This window comes from Chroicocephalus ridibundus, chromosome 22 (genome assembly GCF_963924245.1).
Source record: "Chroicocephalus ridibundus chromosome 22, bChrRid1.1, whole genome shotgun sequence".
In the NCBI taxonomy this organism is placed as follows: Eukaryota; Metazoa; Chordata; class Aves; order Charadriiformes; family Laridae; genus Chroicocephalus; species Chroicocephalus ridibundus.
This window is the reverse complement of record NC_086305.1, coordinates 5,783,874-5,802,154: the sequence shown is the minus strand read 5'-3', so window position 1 is coordinate 5,802,154 and position 18,281 is coordinate 5,783,874. Positions and strand designations below refer to the sequence as shown.

Here is an 18,281-nt window from a genome sequence, read left to right as displayed (position 1 = left end):
GCGCACCCCTCCACTCTCTCCCGTGCTGATGGGAAGGAAAGTGCTCCGTCTCCTCTCTGAGTTGAACCCTTTACAAGGACCTTAATCAACTCTCATTAACGTGGGGAGGGGGAGCGGAGGGAGAGGAGGGGAGGCAGATCTGAGCTGCCTCTGGTCCAGTGTAAACGAAACAGAAAATGGATTGTGGAAGGGAGGATGTTGCAATGCCTTCCACATTATTGTTTTGTAACTACCTCTGAATTCCTCATGCCCATGTGTTCATAACTGGCAGCAACACCCAGAGAAAAATCAATACAAAAATCAAGCTTGTGGAACATTACTCTTAAATTACAAAACTGTAACGACAAACTGCACGAGCACACTTCTTTTCCCAGCAATGTTAAGGTGTCAGCCTCCGACCGTATCTCGTGTCTCTTGCTGTTGCTAACCCCCTCTCGAGCTGACTGCGTTTCCTGTTCTCACTTCAAACATTTCCCCTCACCCCCACATGATTTTTATATGGAAACCGAACCGCAATGCCTGGTAAGTTTGATCCTGCAGACTTAAAGAAAACAACCCAGCATTTATCAGGTGACCAGCACTACGTTGGATTACACCCCTGAATCAGATAACGAGACTTTAAAGCATTTTAAGCATCTGTTACCTCATCTGCATTCAATATATAGTCCTCTTCATACCAGCTGCTTTTAAGTGAGAAAGCAGAGATCCAAAGTTTCTTTGGTAAGAAGTACAGACATTTGTTGGCCTGACGAACTAGTGACTGCTTTCTTCTAGTTCAGTATCTCGCAAAGATCTCGGAAAATAAATTCTTCCTTGTGCTGGCAAACATCTAAGAATTCCAGCTTAACTTCGCAGTGGCACGCAGGATCTCCTTCCAGCACAAGTGGGTCTGCAGAAAACCTGACCTTCAAATCAAATCATTCTTGCACGGATGACAGTGAAAATGAGGAGAGTTTTCCAGCTAGAAAAAGTGTTCTAATTACATGTCCCACAAAGATTAGAATAGATTCTAACACACGAAATAGCATTTTTAGTGGGCGAGTATTTAAAATTAGATAACCAGTAGTTAACTGTTAACTGTAAGGAAATGAACCATAAGGTCTAAGGAAGAAGATGGGCAGACTTCAGAGCCCTGCTTTATAAGACTTATAAACTATAGGTCTTATAAAGTTTAGCAATAACACTGTCCAGTGTTTTGATAAAGATCTCACAAGCTTTTGCTGTACATCGTCTCCACACAGAGCTGACCAAGATGGACATTTAAATTATTCTGGGACTCAAACCAGCTAAATTACAGGGTGGAGAAGTCATGACACACAACGATGTCTGCGAAAACACATCACGATGGACATCTCTGCCTCAGATTCGGTCCTGGTTTGGTGCTTGGCCACATCTCTAGATAAGTCTTAAAACTGTGAGAATAAGTAAAGTCCTCCTGGAGTGGAAATAGAGAGAATGGGCAATCAGAAAGACTCAATTTCATAGTCAGTCTCCATTAATTAATTTATTTTTTTTACCATTTTTGTGAAGTTACTAAGTGTGTACTGCTACGCAAGGACTGCACACGCTTTAAAAGAGAGCTCATGTTTTTCTTTCTGTTGTACTTCCCTAGTCAGCAAATCAGAGAGAGATGAATTCCCATGATGCTGCTAAATATCATAAGCATCTATTTCCACATTCAAGAAAAGCTATGACAGCATGATGCAGCTAAGCAGAAAATATACAGGGGTTTCTGCTACGTGTCGAATAGCAGGTTTTTTTCCATTCACCTTCACCGGAGCTTTGTTACTCCTCTAGAACATGGACACAGGAGCTGCTACAACGAAGCCTGCAGCAGCCCACTCTTCAACAACCTCCTCAGCGGCGGAAAAAACACACCACAGCACTAATATTTGCAGCCGTGTTACTTAGTTATGTTTTAATTGCCTAAACAACGGAACGGTTTCGCTTTCCTTATCTAAAGGAAAGATGCGATAAGGCATCGACGTGCAGGATTTCAGAACCAGCAAGTCTTATGAGTGTTTCAGGTCCTGTACATCTTTCTGAGCACTAGTTCCGTGTCATTTGATCACAAACACTTGCAAACCTGGAAAAGGACAATGAAGAGGAAAGCCATTCAGTTACTTATCCTTATTTCTTGCTCTAATATCTGTCTACATCAGCTACCAATTTTTAATTTGACTTTAACTTACTCCTGTGCTGCCACAAACTCTTCTTCCAATCTCTTTCAGAAAGTAAAAACTATAAAAGCTTGACAAAGAATCATGACAAAGAACTGGTGATTTTGACTAATGTTTGAGACCTCATTTGTTAAAAGAGGCTGAAAAGCATGCTGAAACAAGCTAGAGAAGGAAAACGAAGTTCTAGAAAATGAAACTCCTTGGCTTTCCTGAACTGAATCGATTTCAATTTAGATTCCTAAAGTGGAGTTCAGTTGTGTTGCTTCTTCTGTACTTTCTCTGTTAACAGGTCTGGTTATTGAGTAACTCAGACAACGCAAGATATTTTCCCAGGTCGTTTCTGGGAAGTGTAGCCTAATTGCTGCGACCTGCTTGTGTGAGAACACAGAACAGCTGGGACTCGCTGCACGCCCTCCTCTGAGGAGTTCAGCAGGCAGTTCAGGAGAGAACTGAGATAAGCTCCGTGCTGCATGTCCTGCTTTGGGGACTATGCCAGTCCTTTGAAACACGTGTTTTTTGGAGATGGGAAGCTGGGGTAGTTGGGAGCCAGCAGAATGAGGGGGACTTTGACAGTGTATTTGTAGAGTTGGGATGAACTAGAGCCTCAGGACTTCGATGGATGCGATTCTCGATTTGCAACTGTCCATCTTGCCTCTGGTGCCACAGCAGACATGGCCAGGTAAGAACGGATGCCCCCGCATCGGCTGTTAGGGTTCACTGCCCGGTATATTAGACAATACCAGGGATGGAGATGGGTTTGGACTACGATGCCAAACTAGGAATGCAGCTGGAACAACTGAGACACCAACACGCAGTTACTTCTGCCTGCTCTGCTGCCACGGGTAGGGTCATCATGGCAAACCAGTGGTAAAAAAACAGCTGGAGATGGCAACATCTCAAACTGCCTCAGCTGTTAATCCCAAAATTGTGAGTCAGAGCCTTCTCTGTGAGGATTTATGAATCGCTGTCACTGCTAAATTGGAAGTCAGGCTATCTCAGCAAAACTGCAGCTGGAACTAATCCCACATCATATTTAACGCACAAAACCAAAACAGGTTGATTTGGCTCCTTGCAGACTACAGAGCAGCACAGCGTTATCGGGGTCACTCAACTGTAAAATGGAATGATGGCCCATTGAGATGACAGGTATCCAAAGGACAAAGCTGTTTCCAGTGTCACAGTAAAGAGGAAAGCTGCTGCAAAGATGATGTCCTCTGACACAGTGCCATTATAAGGAATTACAGTCGGATTACTACATAAATAATAAATGCCATTATTAGAAACAATGAAACATATCAGAAAATGCTAAAGCAGTCCTTCTATCAACTAACACATTCATTCCCCCACCAGGAAAACCTTTCTAAAACAACACACAAAACACAAACTGCTAAATCTTCTCTGATGTGCTTCATTTGGTCCGGATATTCCTGAATTGCAGCTATCCTATTGTTTCAAGTCGGTCTCTGGGTAATGCATTAAATAGCAGTCATCTTCCCCTCCATAAATCAACAGCCAAATCTAGCGAAGGGGGGGTGAAAGCAAGCACTAATATCTCAGTTATGCTGTGTTCTGGGAGCTAAGAGCAGATACCTGCAGCAGGAAAAGGATTTTTTCTCTCGTACCTCTTACTTACCATGACTCCCAGACTAGTCACTGGCTGGTGGCCAGGCTAGGCTTCTCATCTAAGCTGCAGGAGAACAGACAGTGTTTTCTTTTGGCAATACACTTTGCTCGATCATAGTCAGTCTGAGCAGTTTCGGGACACAGAAGGTGGGTGGGGATTTAGACCCTTTAATCCTTGGGCAAAGTGGAACCGATCAATGGAATATCCATGTGCTCAGAGCTCCTGGATGGGAATATTTCAAAGCAAATAAAAATGAGCAAGATAATAAATAAAAAAAAGAATGCCCAAATGCTATGGTAGCTGAAGGCAATAAAATAGGTGTGTCATAGCCTGAGTTGAATGAAGAAAAAAGAACACAATGCTTTTTTTTAGAAAACCATGATTCTGAAAATCATCACAACAGATCTTTAGTAGTTTTCTTTGTCTCTATAAACACCTTTTTCCACTTAATGCACAAGGCATACCTGACTGCAAACTTGATCCAGCATCATTTAAACCACTATTCTGAGCTTTCTTTCCATATAGGATAAGATCCACTGTTCAGGATGTGCTCTGACTTTTGTGATGTGCTTCCAACCGGGTTTTCAGAAGAGGGATGCTCTCACCTAACGTGTAACAGGCTGAAATGTTCAGAAACAGCTGAGTCAAAGATCTCCCGTCATGGAAATTGTAACCTTTTGTACACATTTGCTGCTTTCAAGATGAATTTTGAAGGTTGCCTCTCCCCCCCGCCCCCCCCCCAACCCCCCCCGCCAAAGGAATGAATCTGTGTTTTCATCAATATTGTCCATAAAGAAGTGGAGTGTCCGATTTTCAAATTCCCACCCTTCCCTCCAGACCTTGTTCCTGTCCCCAGGCCTCAGATTTCCAAAATCCTCGCAGGAGATGAAAAGCTGAGCCGTGAGGGGAGTGGTACGGGCTGTGGGTTATGGGGGTGGGGACGCAGAGCAACTTCTGCCACATAAATAACCAGGATTTATTCACTTTCTCATGAAGGTGCAGCACAAAGCCTTTTTTTTTTTTCCTCCATTCAAACGATTACCACCAACCATTCCCCAGACAACCGAAGCTATAAATTACTGCACAACACACAGGCCGAGGGAAACGGGCAGACGCTGCCATTGGGAGGCACGGGCCCCCCCCCAAACCGCCTCACAACTTCATCTCCTCCTTTCAGGGGCCCCCTCCAGCACTTGGGGGAGTTTTTTTATTTTTTTATTTTTTTTTTTATTAAAGTTTCTCTCAGCGTTGAGCCGAAAAGCGCTTTGGGTGACAATTCGGAAGGTGGCGATGACCCCCGCGCCCACCGGTCCCCACAGAAGGCCGCGCTGCCGGGAGGCCGAGCCCCACCACCACCGAGCGGGCAGCCCCGGGGCTGTAAAGCCCGACGGTCCCAAGGCGGTCCACGGCCCCTTCCCCTCACGCCCAGCGGCCATGGGACTCTCCGGCCGCCACCGCCCCGCTCCTCCCGCCCTTCGGCGCATGCGCGGGGCCGGCACCGGCCCCTCCCCTCCGCCGCAGTTTACCTCAGCCAGGCGGGGGCGCGGACGCGGGACTCGAACCGGCGCCTCTGAGGGGAGTGAGGGCTGCGGCGCCGCGCCGAAGCCTGCCGGCCGGACCCTGCCAGACACCGCCCACCCGCAGCGGCTCTAGCCAATCACAGACCGCTATTTCCCCCCGCTCCGTCCAGACGCTCTTCTAACCAATGCTGAACCCCCTCACGCTGCCAGCCAATAGGAAAAGAGCTTTCCGTTCCGCCCCCCGCGCTCTCTTCAGCCAATGGGAAGGGAGTATTTCTAAGGGACAAACAAGCCGTTCACCGCACGGGAGCCCTTTCCCGTGGGGGGCGTGGCCCGAGCTGAGAGGCGTGGCCTAGTCGGGGGCGTGTCCTAGGGAGGGTATATAAGGACCCACTGCGGCGGCGCTGCCATTTTGTGTAGCAGCGCCTGGAGAGCGGCCGGCGGGAGGCAGCGGAGGGTTTCGGGGTTCGGACCAGAGCGGCCGGATGGTGAAATCCTCCCTGCAGCGGATACTCAACAGTCACTGCTTCGCTAGAGAGAAAGAGGGGAATAAAAGCACCATCATGCCCGCTGTGCTGAGCCTCAGTACCGGACAGAGCAGGTGAGGGGCCGGGGCCTCCCTCAGCCTTCGCACCGCTGGGGCGCTCGCCGCCTCCCCCTTCCCTCCGGGCCCGCCCTGGTCCTTCTCCTCCTCGTCCCTCCAGGGCCGGTCGCCTCCCCCGTGACCGGAGGGGGGGGAGGGGTGCTCCGTGGCGGGTGGGGGAGGGGCGGCCCGCGCCGTCGCCTCAGCGCTGGGCGCTGCGGCCTGGCCTGCTCCCCCGCAGAAAAAAAAAGGGGAGGAAAGGGGGGAAAAATAATTTAAAAAAGGGGGTTTTGAACGCCTCAGTCGACGCCTCCGTTTCCCCCTTCCCCCCCCCCCTCCCCCCGCGGTGTGACTCGCCGTCGTGCTGGCCCACACGTCCCTCACCCCGGGCGTGGCGGGGGGCTGCCCGCCGGTGCCACCCCCCTCAGCCGCCTCGCAGCCCGGGCGCCTCCCGCCCTGTGCCACGTTAGCTGCCGTCCGGGGAGAGCCGCCGCCGCATCGCCGGAGTTGTCACAGCCCTGCGAGGAAGCCTGGAACAAGGCGCACCAGGGCCTGAGGCGGGGGGCGGCTGCTCCCTCCGCCGCTCCCGAGCAATAACGGGCTGAAAAGGTGCCTGGAGACAAAAGCCGAGCTGGAGGCAGGGCCTGGAGGTGCCGCCTTCGTACCGGGAGGGGGAAAAAAAAAACCTCACAATTAGGCAAAGATCTCAAGGATTGAAAGCTGTTATCCCCTTATGTAATCGTAGATATTCTTGAAAACTAATCGAGGGTACTGAGCCTAAAGTAGAACATTAAGAATGTTAGAGCTGTTAGTTTAAAACTCAACCAAAAGATTAAACAATCCCGGGAGATGCTGGGACGAAAATACCTGAATTGGGGTGGCTGGTGTAGGGTGATGGAAGCTTAGGACATCAGTGTGCCTTGTATAAAGGAAGCCGTGGTTAGACCTTGTATGAGGACTGTGAAAGGACTTTTCGAATTTTTTGTAGAAAGGCATTTTTATACTTTTTTTTTTCAAGAGGAGTAAGTGCACACAAACACCACTCTAGAATGCATTCTCTAGTTGCGAAATGTTGGTAGCCATTATGCGCTGCCTTTCATTGGGCAAAAGGTGTAATCGCATAAAGGATTTCCACTGCACACTTCTGAACAGGGTGCTTAAAGGCTCATTTTTAAGGGTAATCGGAGCTCTACAATCATTCTGAGATAAAATAAGTAATGCTAGTACCAAAGAAAAGTGTCTCTCTTTCACAGAGCCTAAAATAATGGATTGAATACTCATTTAATTGAGAGAGCACAATTTTAAATTTTTTTAATAAAACCTTGCAGTTGCTGTGCTTACTGATGCCTTCCAGCGTATAATATTTGACCTATATGGCTATTTGGTGCCTTTTTAATACGGATTATTCATCACAAGTTCCAAGCTCATTAAAAAAAATAATTAAACTCGGGACGAACGAGTGCAAAATGGTGGATTATTTTGTACATGTTTATTCTGATTTGCAAATGGCTGCTGGCACTCACAGACAGGACGATTGTGAAAATTTCCCTAAGGGCCTCGATTGCTGCATCTGCTGAGATGACGCAACTCAAGAGTGAGCCTGCAGGGTGAAGGATGGTGCAGAGGGAGGGGCCAGGCAGCACAGCCTTTGCTCTTCCTACGGTAGAAGGCTTATTCGCTTAAGCGGCCATACAAGAAATACGTTTCATACCTTAAGAGTATCCCCTTGAACCTTCTTAATAACTGGGCTTTGCCGAGCGGTGTAAAATTGCTCTGAAGAATTCAACAGAAAAGCTTGAAGGCTTTCAAATATTCAGGTGTGGTCCCTGGCGAGGTTGCCTCTGAGCATGGTGTGAAGACATTTGAGGTAGTGACATCTGTGAGACTATTTTGTGTGGTTTTCTGACCTCAAGCCAAGAATGGTGATGCAAAGTTCTAGGGTAATTGGGGCTGTATATCACAGGGAAAAATGATCCCTAGCTTGCTGGGCCAGTGTGATCATGGTAACTTAGGAGAACAAGGTGCAGGAGAAAATGGGATCTTGCGTATGTGATAGAATGGTTCTTCTCTTGAGATCAGGTCAGTCATGCTATTGCCTTGGTGCAGAAATACATCTTTCTCAACTTCAAGCTGAGAGTATTTTCATCTCCCAAGTTAGTCTTCCCTTCAAAATACTGCAGTAGTAGCTTTCTGAGCCTTGTGGGTCTGGGTGTGAGGCAGGGTTCCTGTCCTTGGTCTGGAGAGGTTCCTTTGTCTTGCTACATCCGTAGATTGCAGTGGGAGGAGGTCCCTTGGCCTAGGTTTGGGTTTTTTTCTTTAAAATCCTTGCCATTTGATCACTGTTTAAAGCCTAGAATTCACAGGGTTCTCTGTCTAATGCTGTTTGCCTCTCTAACTGTTATCCCTTTTTAGTTCCAGGGTTCCCTTCAATTGCTGTAGTAACCTGGGTCCGGGGCCTCGGTGGTGCTCCTGATGTCCCTCACCCACCCCTGAAGATCCCAGGTGGGCGAGGGAATAGTCAGAGGGATCACAATCTTTCAGCTAATTTATTTTATTCGGTGAGTATGAATAATAGTAAGCAGCTTGCTATGGTGAGCTTGAACGCATTTCTTGCCTCAAGCCTATTAGTGGGAGTTATCCCTTCTCCAAAACGAATTGGAAATAAATTTGCACGTGTTATTGCTACAGGATAATCGGCTGAATGTAACAGAAGAACTAACATCTAATAACAGGACAAGAATTCTGAATGTCCAGTCAAGGCTTACAGATGCCAAACACATTAGTTGGAGAGCAGTGCTGAACAACAACAACCTCTATATAGAGATTCCCAGTGGTGCTCTGCCTGAAGGGAGCAAAGACAGGTACGTAGAATAAAACGCGGCTGCGGTTTAACTTGTCACTGTTTTGAAGGCCTGTCAGTGGGGTGGAATAACACTTTACTGTTGTTGATATTCACTTCCATTGTTCTGAAAGTAGAAATGCGATTATGGTGCTTCGGGCTGTCTTGTAAGAGGCTGCAACTAAGTGATCCTGGCCTGAGGGTGCCTTCTACCTGTTTTATCAGGCAGAACCACCCAAAAGGTCAGTGATTTCAGGCCGTGTTCCCAGGTGCTGAGTGGTTCTGAGTCAGTCACTGCAGTTCTCCCTTCAGCTGCAACACAAAAGCATGTTTTCTGTGTTACTGAAGGCTTAGATTTCTGCCCTCAAGTTAAACCCTAGGGCTCAGGGATTTCCTGTTGGTGTGTCTCCAACCCTGGCCTCTTACTTAACGCCGATGAATTCCTGTGCAGATTGGCTCCCAGGGCCTTGCTAACTCTCTCCGAAGGAAGCGCTTGCTCACGTGCATTGACCACCTTGTCTTTGTCTTGTAGTTTTGCAGTTCTTCTAGAGTTTGCTGAAGAACAGCTTCGAGTTGATCATGTGTTCATTTGTTTCCACAAGAACAGAGATGATAGAGGTAGGTGTTCACTCGTAGCCCTGTGTCTCAGAGTTGTGAATGCAATATTTGAAGTTAGTTTTGGTGGATGCTTTAACTGTTGTTGCAGTATCAAATGGATGAAACCTGTTCTCTGCTTTTTTTTTTTTTTCTAGCTGCATTGCTCCGTACTTTCAGCTTTTTGGGCTTTGAGATTGTGAGACCAGGGCATCCCCTTGTCCCCAAGAGACCAGATGCTTGCTTCATGGCCTACACGTTTGAGAGAGACTCATCAGAAGAAGAATAGATTGCAATGTTTGCCTCTTAGAGCTTTCTTGTTGTCTATAAAGATGATTCTGTAGAAATTTTGTCAACATCTATTACAGTATATATTATAACTCTGTACGAAACGTTGTGACCAACTGCTCTGGTGGTGAGATGTTGAAAATTTCAGACTCCACATCTTTTTCTGGATTTGTGCGCATGTTGTGGTTGTGCAAATAAATGCTCCCTCCAAATTAGCAGTATATTTCTTGAAGTTTAATATTGTGTTTGTGATACTGAAGTATTTGCTTTAATTCTAAATAAAAATTTATATTTTACTTTTTATTGCTGGTTTAAGCTGTTTAAGACTTGCACATCTGAAGGTGGCGTTGGAACTGCCCCGACCATTAAAGTTGCAGGTACGGAAAGGCGTTGGTCATTCTTTGCTTAGCTGGAACTCATGGATACGATCTGCCAGGACTTGAAATAATCTAGCGATCCTGAAAAGCCCGCTTTTAGTGAAAGAATTAGCGGGTTGTCCACTTCCACTGGTAATTAGGGTCATGGCATCTTGGTGTTTCGTAGGGTACTGCAGGGGGTGTGTTAGCTGGGAGGTCGCAGGTGAGATGAGGAGCATGGCTCATGGCTGCCCTGAGGTTCCAGTCCGTGGGTATCAAATATGCACCTTTGATACCCGAAGTCTCAATGTTACTGGTGACAGTGGGGTCTTACACTGGTGTGTTTAGCACGCAGGATGGCTTGATGCAAGTTCTTTAACTGTTGTGAAGGAAGGCGTGTGGCACTTCTGTGGCTACATACTGTCATGGGGGCTGGGCGGCCTCCAGAGCTCTGCTGGGGAGGCGGGTTGGGGTGTAAGAAGGGGCTGTTGTTACACCGTGCCTGTCGTTGGGGTCCACAGATACCTGTTGGTGTTTGGGACATGGAACAGAAGGGAAAATGGCTGTTTGTGCAGTGCTGGAATTAAAGCTTGAGCTGAAGCTACTAGAGAGAAGTCTCCAAAGGACTGGACTGCATTGTGCTGCATTTTTTCCCTCCCGTATTTAACATTTGCCACTTTGGAGGGTTCTTTGGTGCCATTTGAGCTGATTAACCTTTCTTTGTAGCAGTGAATCCCTGGATGGGGTTATTTTACCGGGCTGTTTATGCTGTGAGTAGGTGTCAATAGAAGCACACGATAATCTTCACGGGTGTGAGCTCCTCCAGACACCCCCACTGACCTCAGCTTTAGGAGCTCTGTATGTAGTGGAAATGAGGGGGCCGAAGGATCCCCCCCTCGGGTCATTCCTAGGCGATGTTCCAGGCTGAGCAACACTGGAATCGCGTGGAATACACCAAAATCTAATCCCTGAAACTCCTTTCTCGGAGATGTCGCAGGGAGCAGATCCTGCAGTGTATGGCACCATGTTCCCAGAGAGCCTGGTGTTAAATGAGCAACACAGTGGCAGGTGGATGTTCTCGATGGTCTGTTTAATTGGCTTCAGTTACTTATATCAGCTTCTCGCTGACCCTGCCCCAGCTCGGGCTGTGCTCTTCCCTCGGCTCCCTGGGCACAGCGTCCCCTTTGCTGGGACCACGGCTCTGCCAGGGCTCTCCTCCCCATAGATCTCTTGCCATTTTTTTTTTTTTTGCGGCTGTACAATCGTGCTCTTCTTGTGGGGTTGGTTTGGTGTTTTTTTTTTTTTGTTTGTTTGTTTGTTTGTGTTTTTTTTTTTCTGGAAAGCTGCAAAGTTGCTGTTCTTGGTGTGCCAGCAAAGGGGAGGTGGGCATGGCCGGGGAGAGGGTCTTCCTCCTTCACTCAAAACAGGCTGAACTTCCTAAGCCGGTTCTCTGGAGAAATTCCTGGTTTCCTCTGGGAGGCCGTGCCTGTGCTGCAGCCTGCTTTCTGCAGGGACGTGCGAGTGTGGAGGTGTTCGTGGTCCTCTGTAGGCTTTTTGCTGACCTTGGGTGCTCCAGGCTGCTCCTGGCAGGAGGGGAGGGGGTCACCCAAGGTGGAAGCCAGAGACAGGGGTGTGGGGGGTGCTCGGCGGTGCCGCCCTGGGGCTGGGGTCTGGCCGAAGCAGGTTTTTGTCTGTTTTTCCAGGATCGGATGCCCAAGCTGGCTTTGGGCGAGCTGCTGCTGTGCCACGGGCTTTACTGCCATCTTGTAGCCACGCAAGATACTACAGCAGAGGTGATGGGGACAGCAGGGCTGGGGCTCACCCAGGACAAACCCCTCTTGGATGTTTTTTGGCCCAAAAGCCCATACTGAAATTTGAATGGCAACTCTCTGGACCGGCCGCACTTTGGTGGTGACAGTGTCAGGGTTTTTCTGGCTGGGGAGCTTGTTTGGTCTCCCCCCGCCTTGCTTGTCCAGCCTTGACGGGGGAAGGTCACGTTGCCAGGTTTGGGTGCTGCTCCAGGAGGGGACAGTCCGCCACAGAGGGGCTGTGGTCTCGGCTGGGTCTTCGCCTCCCCAGTGAGGCTGCTGCCTGCAGAACCCACTGACCGGGGGAGCTGGGACTGTGCTGCGCTGTGGTTCCACCTGGCGGGGGTCACAGCTCCATTTTAGCATGTTTTCTTTATTTTAGCTTGTGGACTCCTAGGAGGAACTGTCCCCAATCCAGCCGTGCCACGGGCAGCGGTGGCGGCCTGGTGTGCCACTGCCCATGTCCACAGGGATGCTGGGGCTGTGGGGAAGCCAGGGAAGGTCCATCCTGCTGTGCGCAAGCTCTTGCTGCTGACAGGTGATAACAGCTGTGAGTGGATTAATAATTACTTAATTAATAATTAATTGAGTGCACCCTCAGCAAATTCACTGGTGACACCAAGCTGTGTGGAGCGGTTGACAAGCTGGAGGGAAGGGATGCCATGCACGGGGACCTGGACAGGCTGAAGAAGTGGGGCCACGTGGACCTCATGAAAGTTCAACCAGGCCAAGTGCAGGGCCCCGCACCCACGTCGGGGCAACCCCCAGCACAAACCCGGGCTGGGGGATGAAGGGATGGAGAGCAGCCCTGAGGAGAAGGACTCGGGGGTGTCGGTGGGGGAGAAGCTCCACACGCCCCGGCACCGTGCGCTGGCAGCCCAGAAACCCCCCGCAGCCTGGGCTGCATCCCCAGCAGCGTGGGCAGGGGGGCGAGGGGGGGATTCTGCCCCTCTGCTCCGCTCGGGGGAGACCCCCCTGCAGTGCTGCCTCCAGCGCTGCGGCACCGACAGCAGAAGGACACGGAGCTGTTGGAGCGGGGCCAGAGGAGGCCCCGGAGATGCTGGGAGGGCTGGAGCCCCTCTGCTGGGAGGACGGGCTGAGAGAGCTGGGGGGGTTCAGCCTGGAGAAGAGAAGGCTCCGCGGAGACCTTCCAGCCCCTTCCAGTCCCTAAAGGGGCTCCAGGAAAGCTGGGGAGGGACTCTGGAGCAGGGAGGGGAGCCACGGGACGAGGGGGAAGAGTTTGAAACTGGAAGAGGGGGGATTTAGGTGAGATGTGAGGCAGAAATTGTTTGGTGTGAGGGGGGTGAGCCCCTGGCCCAGGTTGCCCAGAGAAGCTGTGGCTGCCCCATCCCTGGAGGGGTTCAAGGCCAGGTTGGCCGGGGCTTGGAGCAACCTGGGCTGGTGGGAGGTGTCCCTGCCCAGGGCAGGGGGTGGCACTGGGTGGGCTTTAAGGTCCCTTCCAACCCAAACCAGTCCGTGATTCTAATAATAATATAAATGACGTGAGCAGGGCCTTCAATGGCACTTCACTGTGATTGTCACTCCGCAGCCACGTGGTTTTGGGGACCAGATCCCGCCTGGTGCTGCGTGTTTCATACCAAGCAGCAGATGCAATGGCCCTGCTTTGGTGCAGGCAGAGACCGACCCTACAGCCCGGGCCCGGCCGCAGCACCCGTAAACTGACCCGAGCGATTTACTAGACGTCATTGAGGCTGTTGTGGCGAATCACCGCCGGGCAGCGGAGTTCGGCTTTGTGTTTCCCTCTGGGTACATCACTGGGGTGTGTAACGCTGTCAAAGAAGCACATAAAGGACCGGTATTTAAGAGGTTCAGCTCTGGGTTTTATTGAAGCTGCGTGGCTGCGATATTTTCCCCCTTTAAAATGTCATTTATATTTGCGGCTGTGCCACAAACTGTTTCTAAGGAGAGGCGGTTGTACGAGGTATTGTATTTCTCCTTTGCTAACGGTGAGTTAAGGTGAGCTGTAAAGTGTGGCTTTGTTTTTCCACGGTCAGATCATTGTTATTAAAAACAGCGAAAGCCTCATGGCCGTAGGTGGGGTCTGAGGGGGTTTTGTGCAAAGTCCAAGCCCCCTAAACTTTGGATAATCAGCCACTAAAATTGGTGCTTGATCCTGTGGCTTCCATCCAGCCGTCTTTCCTGAGATGCTCTGATAGACTGGACTCAAAACATCAAAAATCGGTCAAGGGTGTAAAAACACACCCCGCGTTGTGGGAGCCACGGGTGGGAGCTTGGTCCCAGCTTCATCGTTCACGTGCTGTGGGGGAAGTGGGTTTGGGTTCGCAAACAGAGTTTTCCCAGCCAGGACCAGCTTAGGTTCCTTGTGAGCTGCTCCAGGATTTGGCCAGGTCCTCATGGCCTCTTGGCTTCGAGGAGAGTTTTTGGGTGGGCTGAACTTCAGCTTGCCTTCAGGGAGCGTAGAGAGCCTGGGTGACTTGGTAGAGTGTGTGTTCGGTGACCTCCTTGAAGTACTGGCAGCACAACCACTCCTCGAGGCCAGGACTCCCCGCCACCCCGGCCGAATTCTCCGCAAACTTCAGGAGCAGCAGAGCCCTTTTCACCTCCACCCAGTTCCGGAGCAGGGTGAGGGACTTCTTACTCCTGGCGAAGAGCTCCTGGCGAGGCCCCCAGAGCAGGACCTGCAGGATGCTCCTTGCCTGCTCGATGGAGACCCTCTTGCAGGGATCTGTGTGGAGAAGTAGCATGGCCAGGCGCTTGAGTCCCGTGGAATAGATGGACAGGGAAGGGATTTCAGGAAGTCTATTGCTTCTGAACCCCAAGGTGTTCTCCAGAGAGATGTCCACGTGCAAGATCTGATAGATCAGCATGCCTACGTTCAGCTCGTCTGCTACTGGGGTGGGTGGTGCAGCAAGCCCCTTAGTCCACTCCTGCTCTTGGCTGGTGGAACAAGATCTTTGCTTGTCTTTAACTTTGAAGAAGCTGCTGATGAGCAGCCTTGGAAGGGACAGCCCCAGGGATGCCTCCTTGCCTTGCTGGCTCTGGGGAAGACATGGGCACTGCACCAGCAGCAGGTTCTCGGGGCAGAGGTCCCCCTGCCCCATGTTCTGCACCTGGAGGTGCTCCAGCCCCATGCACACCTGCAGGAGGAGGAGGCAAGCCAGGCGTTCGTAGTGCCCAGGGCTGGTCCTGTGCAAACTGTGGGTTCCCTTCACAAAGCCTGCCAGGGTCTGGTAGGGAACCTCAGGAGAAATAAAGACCTGCAGGACAGGGCAGGTGGGAAGATGGGCTGGCTCCTCTCCGGAAGGGGACTGACTCTGCTCCTCGGTGCTTTCCGGGAACACCAGCTCCCAAGGGAGGCGGTCGGTGAAGCGGCTGATGAGGCGCTGGATGCTGCAGTGGGCCCCGAGGGAGCTCTGCACCCCCAGGCTGGCGCAGCACGGCTTGGGGACCTGCAAGGAGACACAGGGCATGGCCAGTGCGCGAGGATGGAGCCACGGGGTGCCTCGTCCTGGCCCGGGCCACTGCCTCAGCTCAGGGCCACCAGCTCTGGTCGGACCCACACAGGGTGCTGGTCTCCCCTCACACCCTCTGAGCCCATTGGCACCCACCAGAATGGTTTTGGGCAAGAAATGGGAGAGGAGGGGGGGGTGTAACCCCCAGGCGAGCTGCAAAGCTGCTTTGATGGGTCTCATCCTGAGCCAGCTCTGCTCCAGCCTCTCCTTTGTGTCCCCTGGTCCCTCGAGATCACTTGCCAGGGCATCTCCCCCAGCGCTGCCGTTGCCGTTCTCCTTGATGTGTCCTATGGACCCGTGGGAGCTGCCGCCCTCCCCACCCCACCGCGCGCCCGCAACGCCGTCCCGTTTCGCAAATGCAGAAGTAGGTGCAAAAAGGGGAAGCGCCTGTGTGACGGGGGTCAGCGGAAAAGCCGGCGCTCCCGCTCCACCACGCTTTGCCCCCTGCGCCGGCAGGAGCCGGCTCCCCCTGCACCACCCGGGGCGTTTTCCCCCATTCCCCGCTTACCTTGGCTGCGAACACCAGTTGGCTTTGCTCAAAAGTGAAGCCCACTGGGAAATACCAGGCGTCCCCGCTCTGGCAGCACGGCTCCCGCTCCAGGACGCTGAACGCTGCCCAGCCCTTCCCCGCCAGCTCTGCCTCCAGCAGCCGCTGCCGCTCCTCCGACCCCAGGAGCTTCTCCTGGATGCGAGCCGAGAGCCGGGCCAGGGTGGCCACCTGGCACCCCAACACCACCCCGCACACCCCGGCCGGGCTCTCCAGGAGCCGCCCCAGCTCGCCGTCCGCCGTCCCGAATGTCACCTCTGCCGGGCTGGGCGACGGGCTGCTCCGGGCCACCGGTTCCCCCAGGCTTTGGGACTTGGTCAGGGGCCTCTTGGGTCCCCAGGAGGGTCTATCGCGCGGGGGGATGGAGCTGGGAGCCCCCTCCTCGTGCGGCGGATGGGGTGGTGGGATGCTGGAGAGGCTGCTGGCGGCCCATGGTGTGGGGTCACCCTGCCAGTGCCGGGATGGCCCCTGCTCCGGGAGGGACTCGGCTCGCTGGAGCTGCTTTTTCGGCAATGGGGGAGGCAGGGGGTCCCGGCTGGGCTGAGAGGGGGCTCTCCTGGCTCCTTCCCCTCGGCTAGCCTTGCGGGGGACGAGGTGGGCCCGCAGTTCTCCTGGGGAGGGAGGGATGGAGATGGCAGGGCTGAGACTTCCCCGAGGCGAGAGAGGGGGAAGAAAGTGGGAGATGGCGCGGGACAGGGGTAAAAGCATGTCATTACTTGTCCCACTGCATATTTCCAGCCCCAAAGCCATGCCCAACGCCAGCCGGGGGGGGGGGGGTGACGGCTGGGTACTAGGGGAAGAGGATGGGGCAGCAGCGGGGTCCGTCCCCGCCATCCCCAGTGACCCCAGGGGGGCAGCGGGGCCGTCACTCACCCACGTTGCTGTAGATGAGGGCCGAGGCGGGGGGTCGAGGCGGGGGGTCCCCTGGGGTGTCCGGCATGGGGGCTGGTGGTCCGGGGGCTCCCAGGTCCAGGCTGGCGCAGCGGGCGCGCACGACGGCCCTGCGCGGGGCCGGGAGTCAGCGCTCGCCCCCCCGGGGGGTTTCTGGCTCCTCTCGGTGCCGGTTCAGGGGAAGGATAAGGAGAAAGGGGAAGCAGTGGCCTGGGGAGCCCTGGCTGCGTGGTTTTGGGGTAAAAGACAGGAGTTTGGTGGCCCGGTGACTCCAGCTCCTCCCCTGGGGGGTTGCTCCCGAGGGGTGGGGGGGCTGCCTTGGGGGCTTCACATGGGTGCAGAGGGGAGGGTGTCCACCGGGGCTGTGTCTGCCCCACGGTCCCTGCCAGGGGGACACGATGGTGTGGGACATGAGTGGGAAAAGCCTTCGACGCCCACCCCCCCCCCGCCCCAGCCCTGGTCTGCTGGGGGGTGGGGAAGCAGGACGGGGTGGGGGGCTGTGTGCAGGGAGGGAAAAGCGGGGAGCAGGGAAGGAGCCGAGCAGCGGGAAGGAGCCGGCCCCAGCCCCGGCCGGGGTTTCATTTCCCCGTCCTGGCCAGGCTCAGCGCAAACCTGCAGCGCTGGCCCCGCCGCCGCCGCGAGCAGTACTGAAAGCAGGGTGGCTTTCTTTAAAAACCCCGGTTTCTGCTGAGGACATCGCTCCCTCAAAGTGCAGGCTTTGCCCCCTTTTTTTGCCCTGCTCGGCCCCCGTTGCCCCCCGGGAACCGGGGATTATCGCCCTGCCTCTTGCTGTGGTGCAAACGCGGGGCTGGAGCAGCCTTGCCAGGGGGATGCTGCTGGGAATCTCCATTTTTGGGCCCCATTTGCAGAATTATTTGTTACCTCTGAGTTTTTCCCGGCAGCGGCGGGGGTCTGGGGGGTTCCAGCTCCATCTCCCGGCTCGGCAGTGGCTCCCGCTCCCCGGCCCAGGTTCCCCCGGCGCCGGCCATGCCGCTGCCAGGGAATGGCCTTGCCCAACTCCTTGCAACCCCGCTGGCCGCAGGATGGTCTTTCAAAACCTGCCGCTTGCAAGCGGGAAGGAAGGCGGAGGTTCGGCCTGGCTCCCCGCACGCTGCCCGCCGAGGCTCCGGCCGCCGCCGCAGTCATTGCATCGCCTTCGCCGCAACCCCGTGTTTTGACCCCCACCGAGCCGCTCGCGGAAGCACCGCTCTCCTCCCGGGCTGCTTTCCGGGGGGGCAGCTGTATGGAAGGGAGGGGGGGAATTTCCACGGTAACTCCCCCCCTCAACAAACCACCTAATTAATTCCCCGCTCTCCAGGTTGTGTTGCCCTATATGGATGGGCGAGGTGAACTTTTTTTTTTTTTTGGTTGTTTTCTTCACTTTTTTTTTTTGGCTGGGGTTTCCTGCAGCCGTTGCACAAGGGGAGCCCAGTCGTTAGAAAACACTTCCCTCCCCCCCGACAGAGCTTTGCAGAGACCACAAAGTGACACAACTCAGCTGCTGAAAAAAGAATATGCCCCCTCCGTGTCTGTCCTCTCTAGACAAAAGTTGCTCTT

At 53.1% G+C, this 18,281-nt stretch overlaps 3 protein-coding genes across 8 annotated transcripts in view; 1 reads left to right on the top strand and 2 right to left on the bottom strand.

Moving 5' to 3' along the window:
* The window catches only part of LOC134526371 (nucleolin-like), a 35,152-nt gene extending 29,650 nt beyond the window's left edge, over positions 1-5,502 (bottom strand). For 2 of the 4 annotated variants that reach the window (XM_063358191.1, XM_063358193.1), the window contains exon 1: positions 644-985. The gene's annotated coding sequence lies outside the window, so the exon portion shown is untranslated. Of the gene's footprint in view, positions 1-643; positions 986-5,330 lie in introns of those variants that run through there. The other 2 variants (XM_063358194.1, XM_063358192.1) reach the window with 2 other exon arrangements.
* Positions 5,503-5,719: 217 nt separating this feature from the next.
* Positions 5,720-9,931, top strand: OAZ1 (ornithine decarboxylase antizyme 1). The gene is given in 6 exon segments (XM_063358197.1): positions 5,720-5,925; positions 8,320-8,377; positions 8,379-8,465; positions 8,596-8,768; positions 9,279-9,364; positions 9,499-9,931. Coding segments are annotated over 6 exon segments (651 nt in total). The 5' UTR covers positions 5,720-5,809; the 3' UTR covers positions 9,630-9,931.
* Positions 9,932-13,633: 3,702 nt separating this feature from the next.
* On the bottom strand, positions 13,634-17,890 carry PEAK3 (PEAK family member 3). 3 transcript variants are annotated; one of them, XM_063358041.1, is made up of 5 exons: positions 17,607-17,890; positions 16,707-16,834; positions 15,795-16,444; positions 14,912-15,223; positions 13,634-14,812 (listed from the first exon to the last, which is right to left on the bottom strand). In XM_063358041.1, exons 1-5 carry the CDS (start codon positions 17,711-17,713, stop codon positions 14,222-14,224), a joined length of 1,788 nt encoding a protein of 595 aa, XP_063214111.1. In that variant the 5' UTR covers positions 17,714-17,890; the 3' UTR covers positions 13,634-14,221. The 3 variants fall into 3 exon arrangements, with proteins under 3 accessions (XP_063214111.1, XP_063214110.1, XP_063214112.1); XM_063358040.1 differs by having other exon boundaries at positions 13,634-15,223; XM_063358042.1 differs by having other exon boundaries at positions 13,634-15,223; positions 16,707-16,948; positions 17,607-17,681.
* Positions 17,891-18,281: the final 391 nt, after the last annotated feature.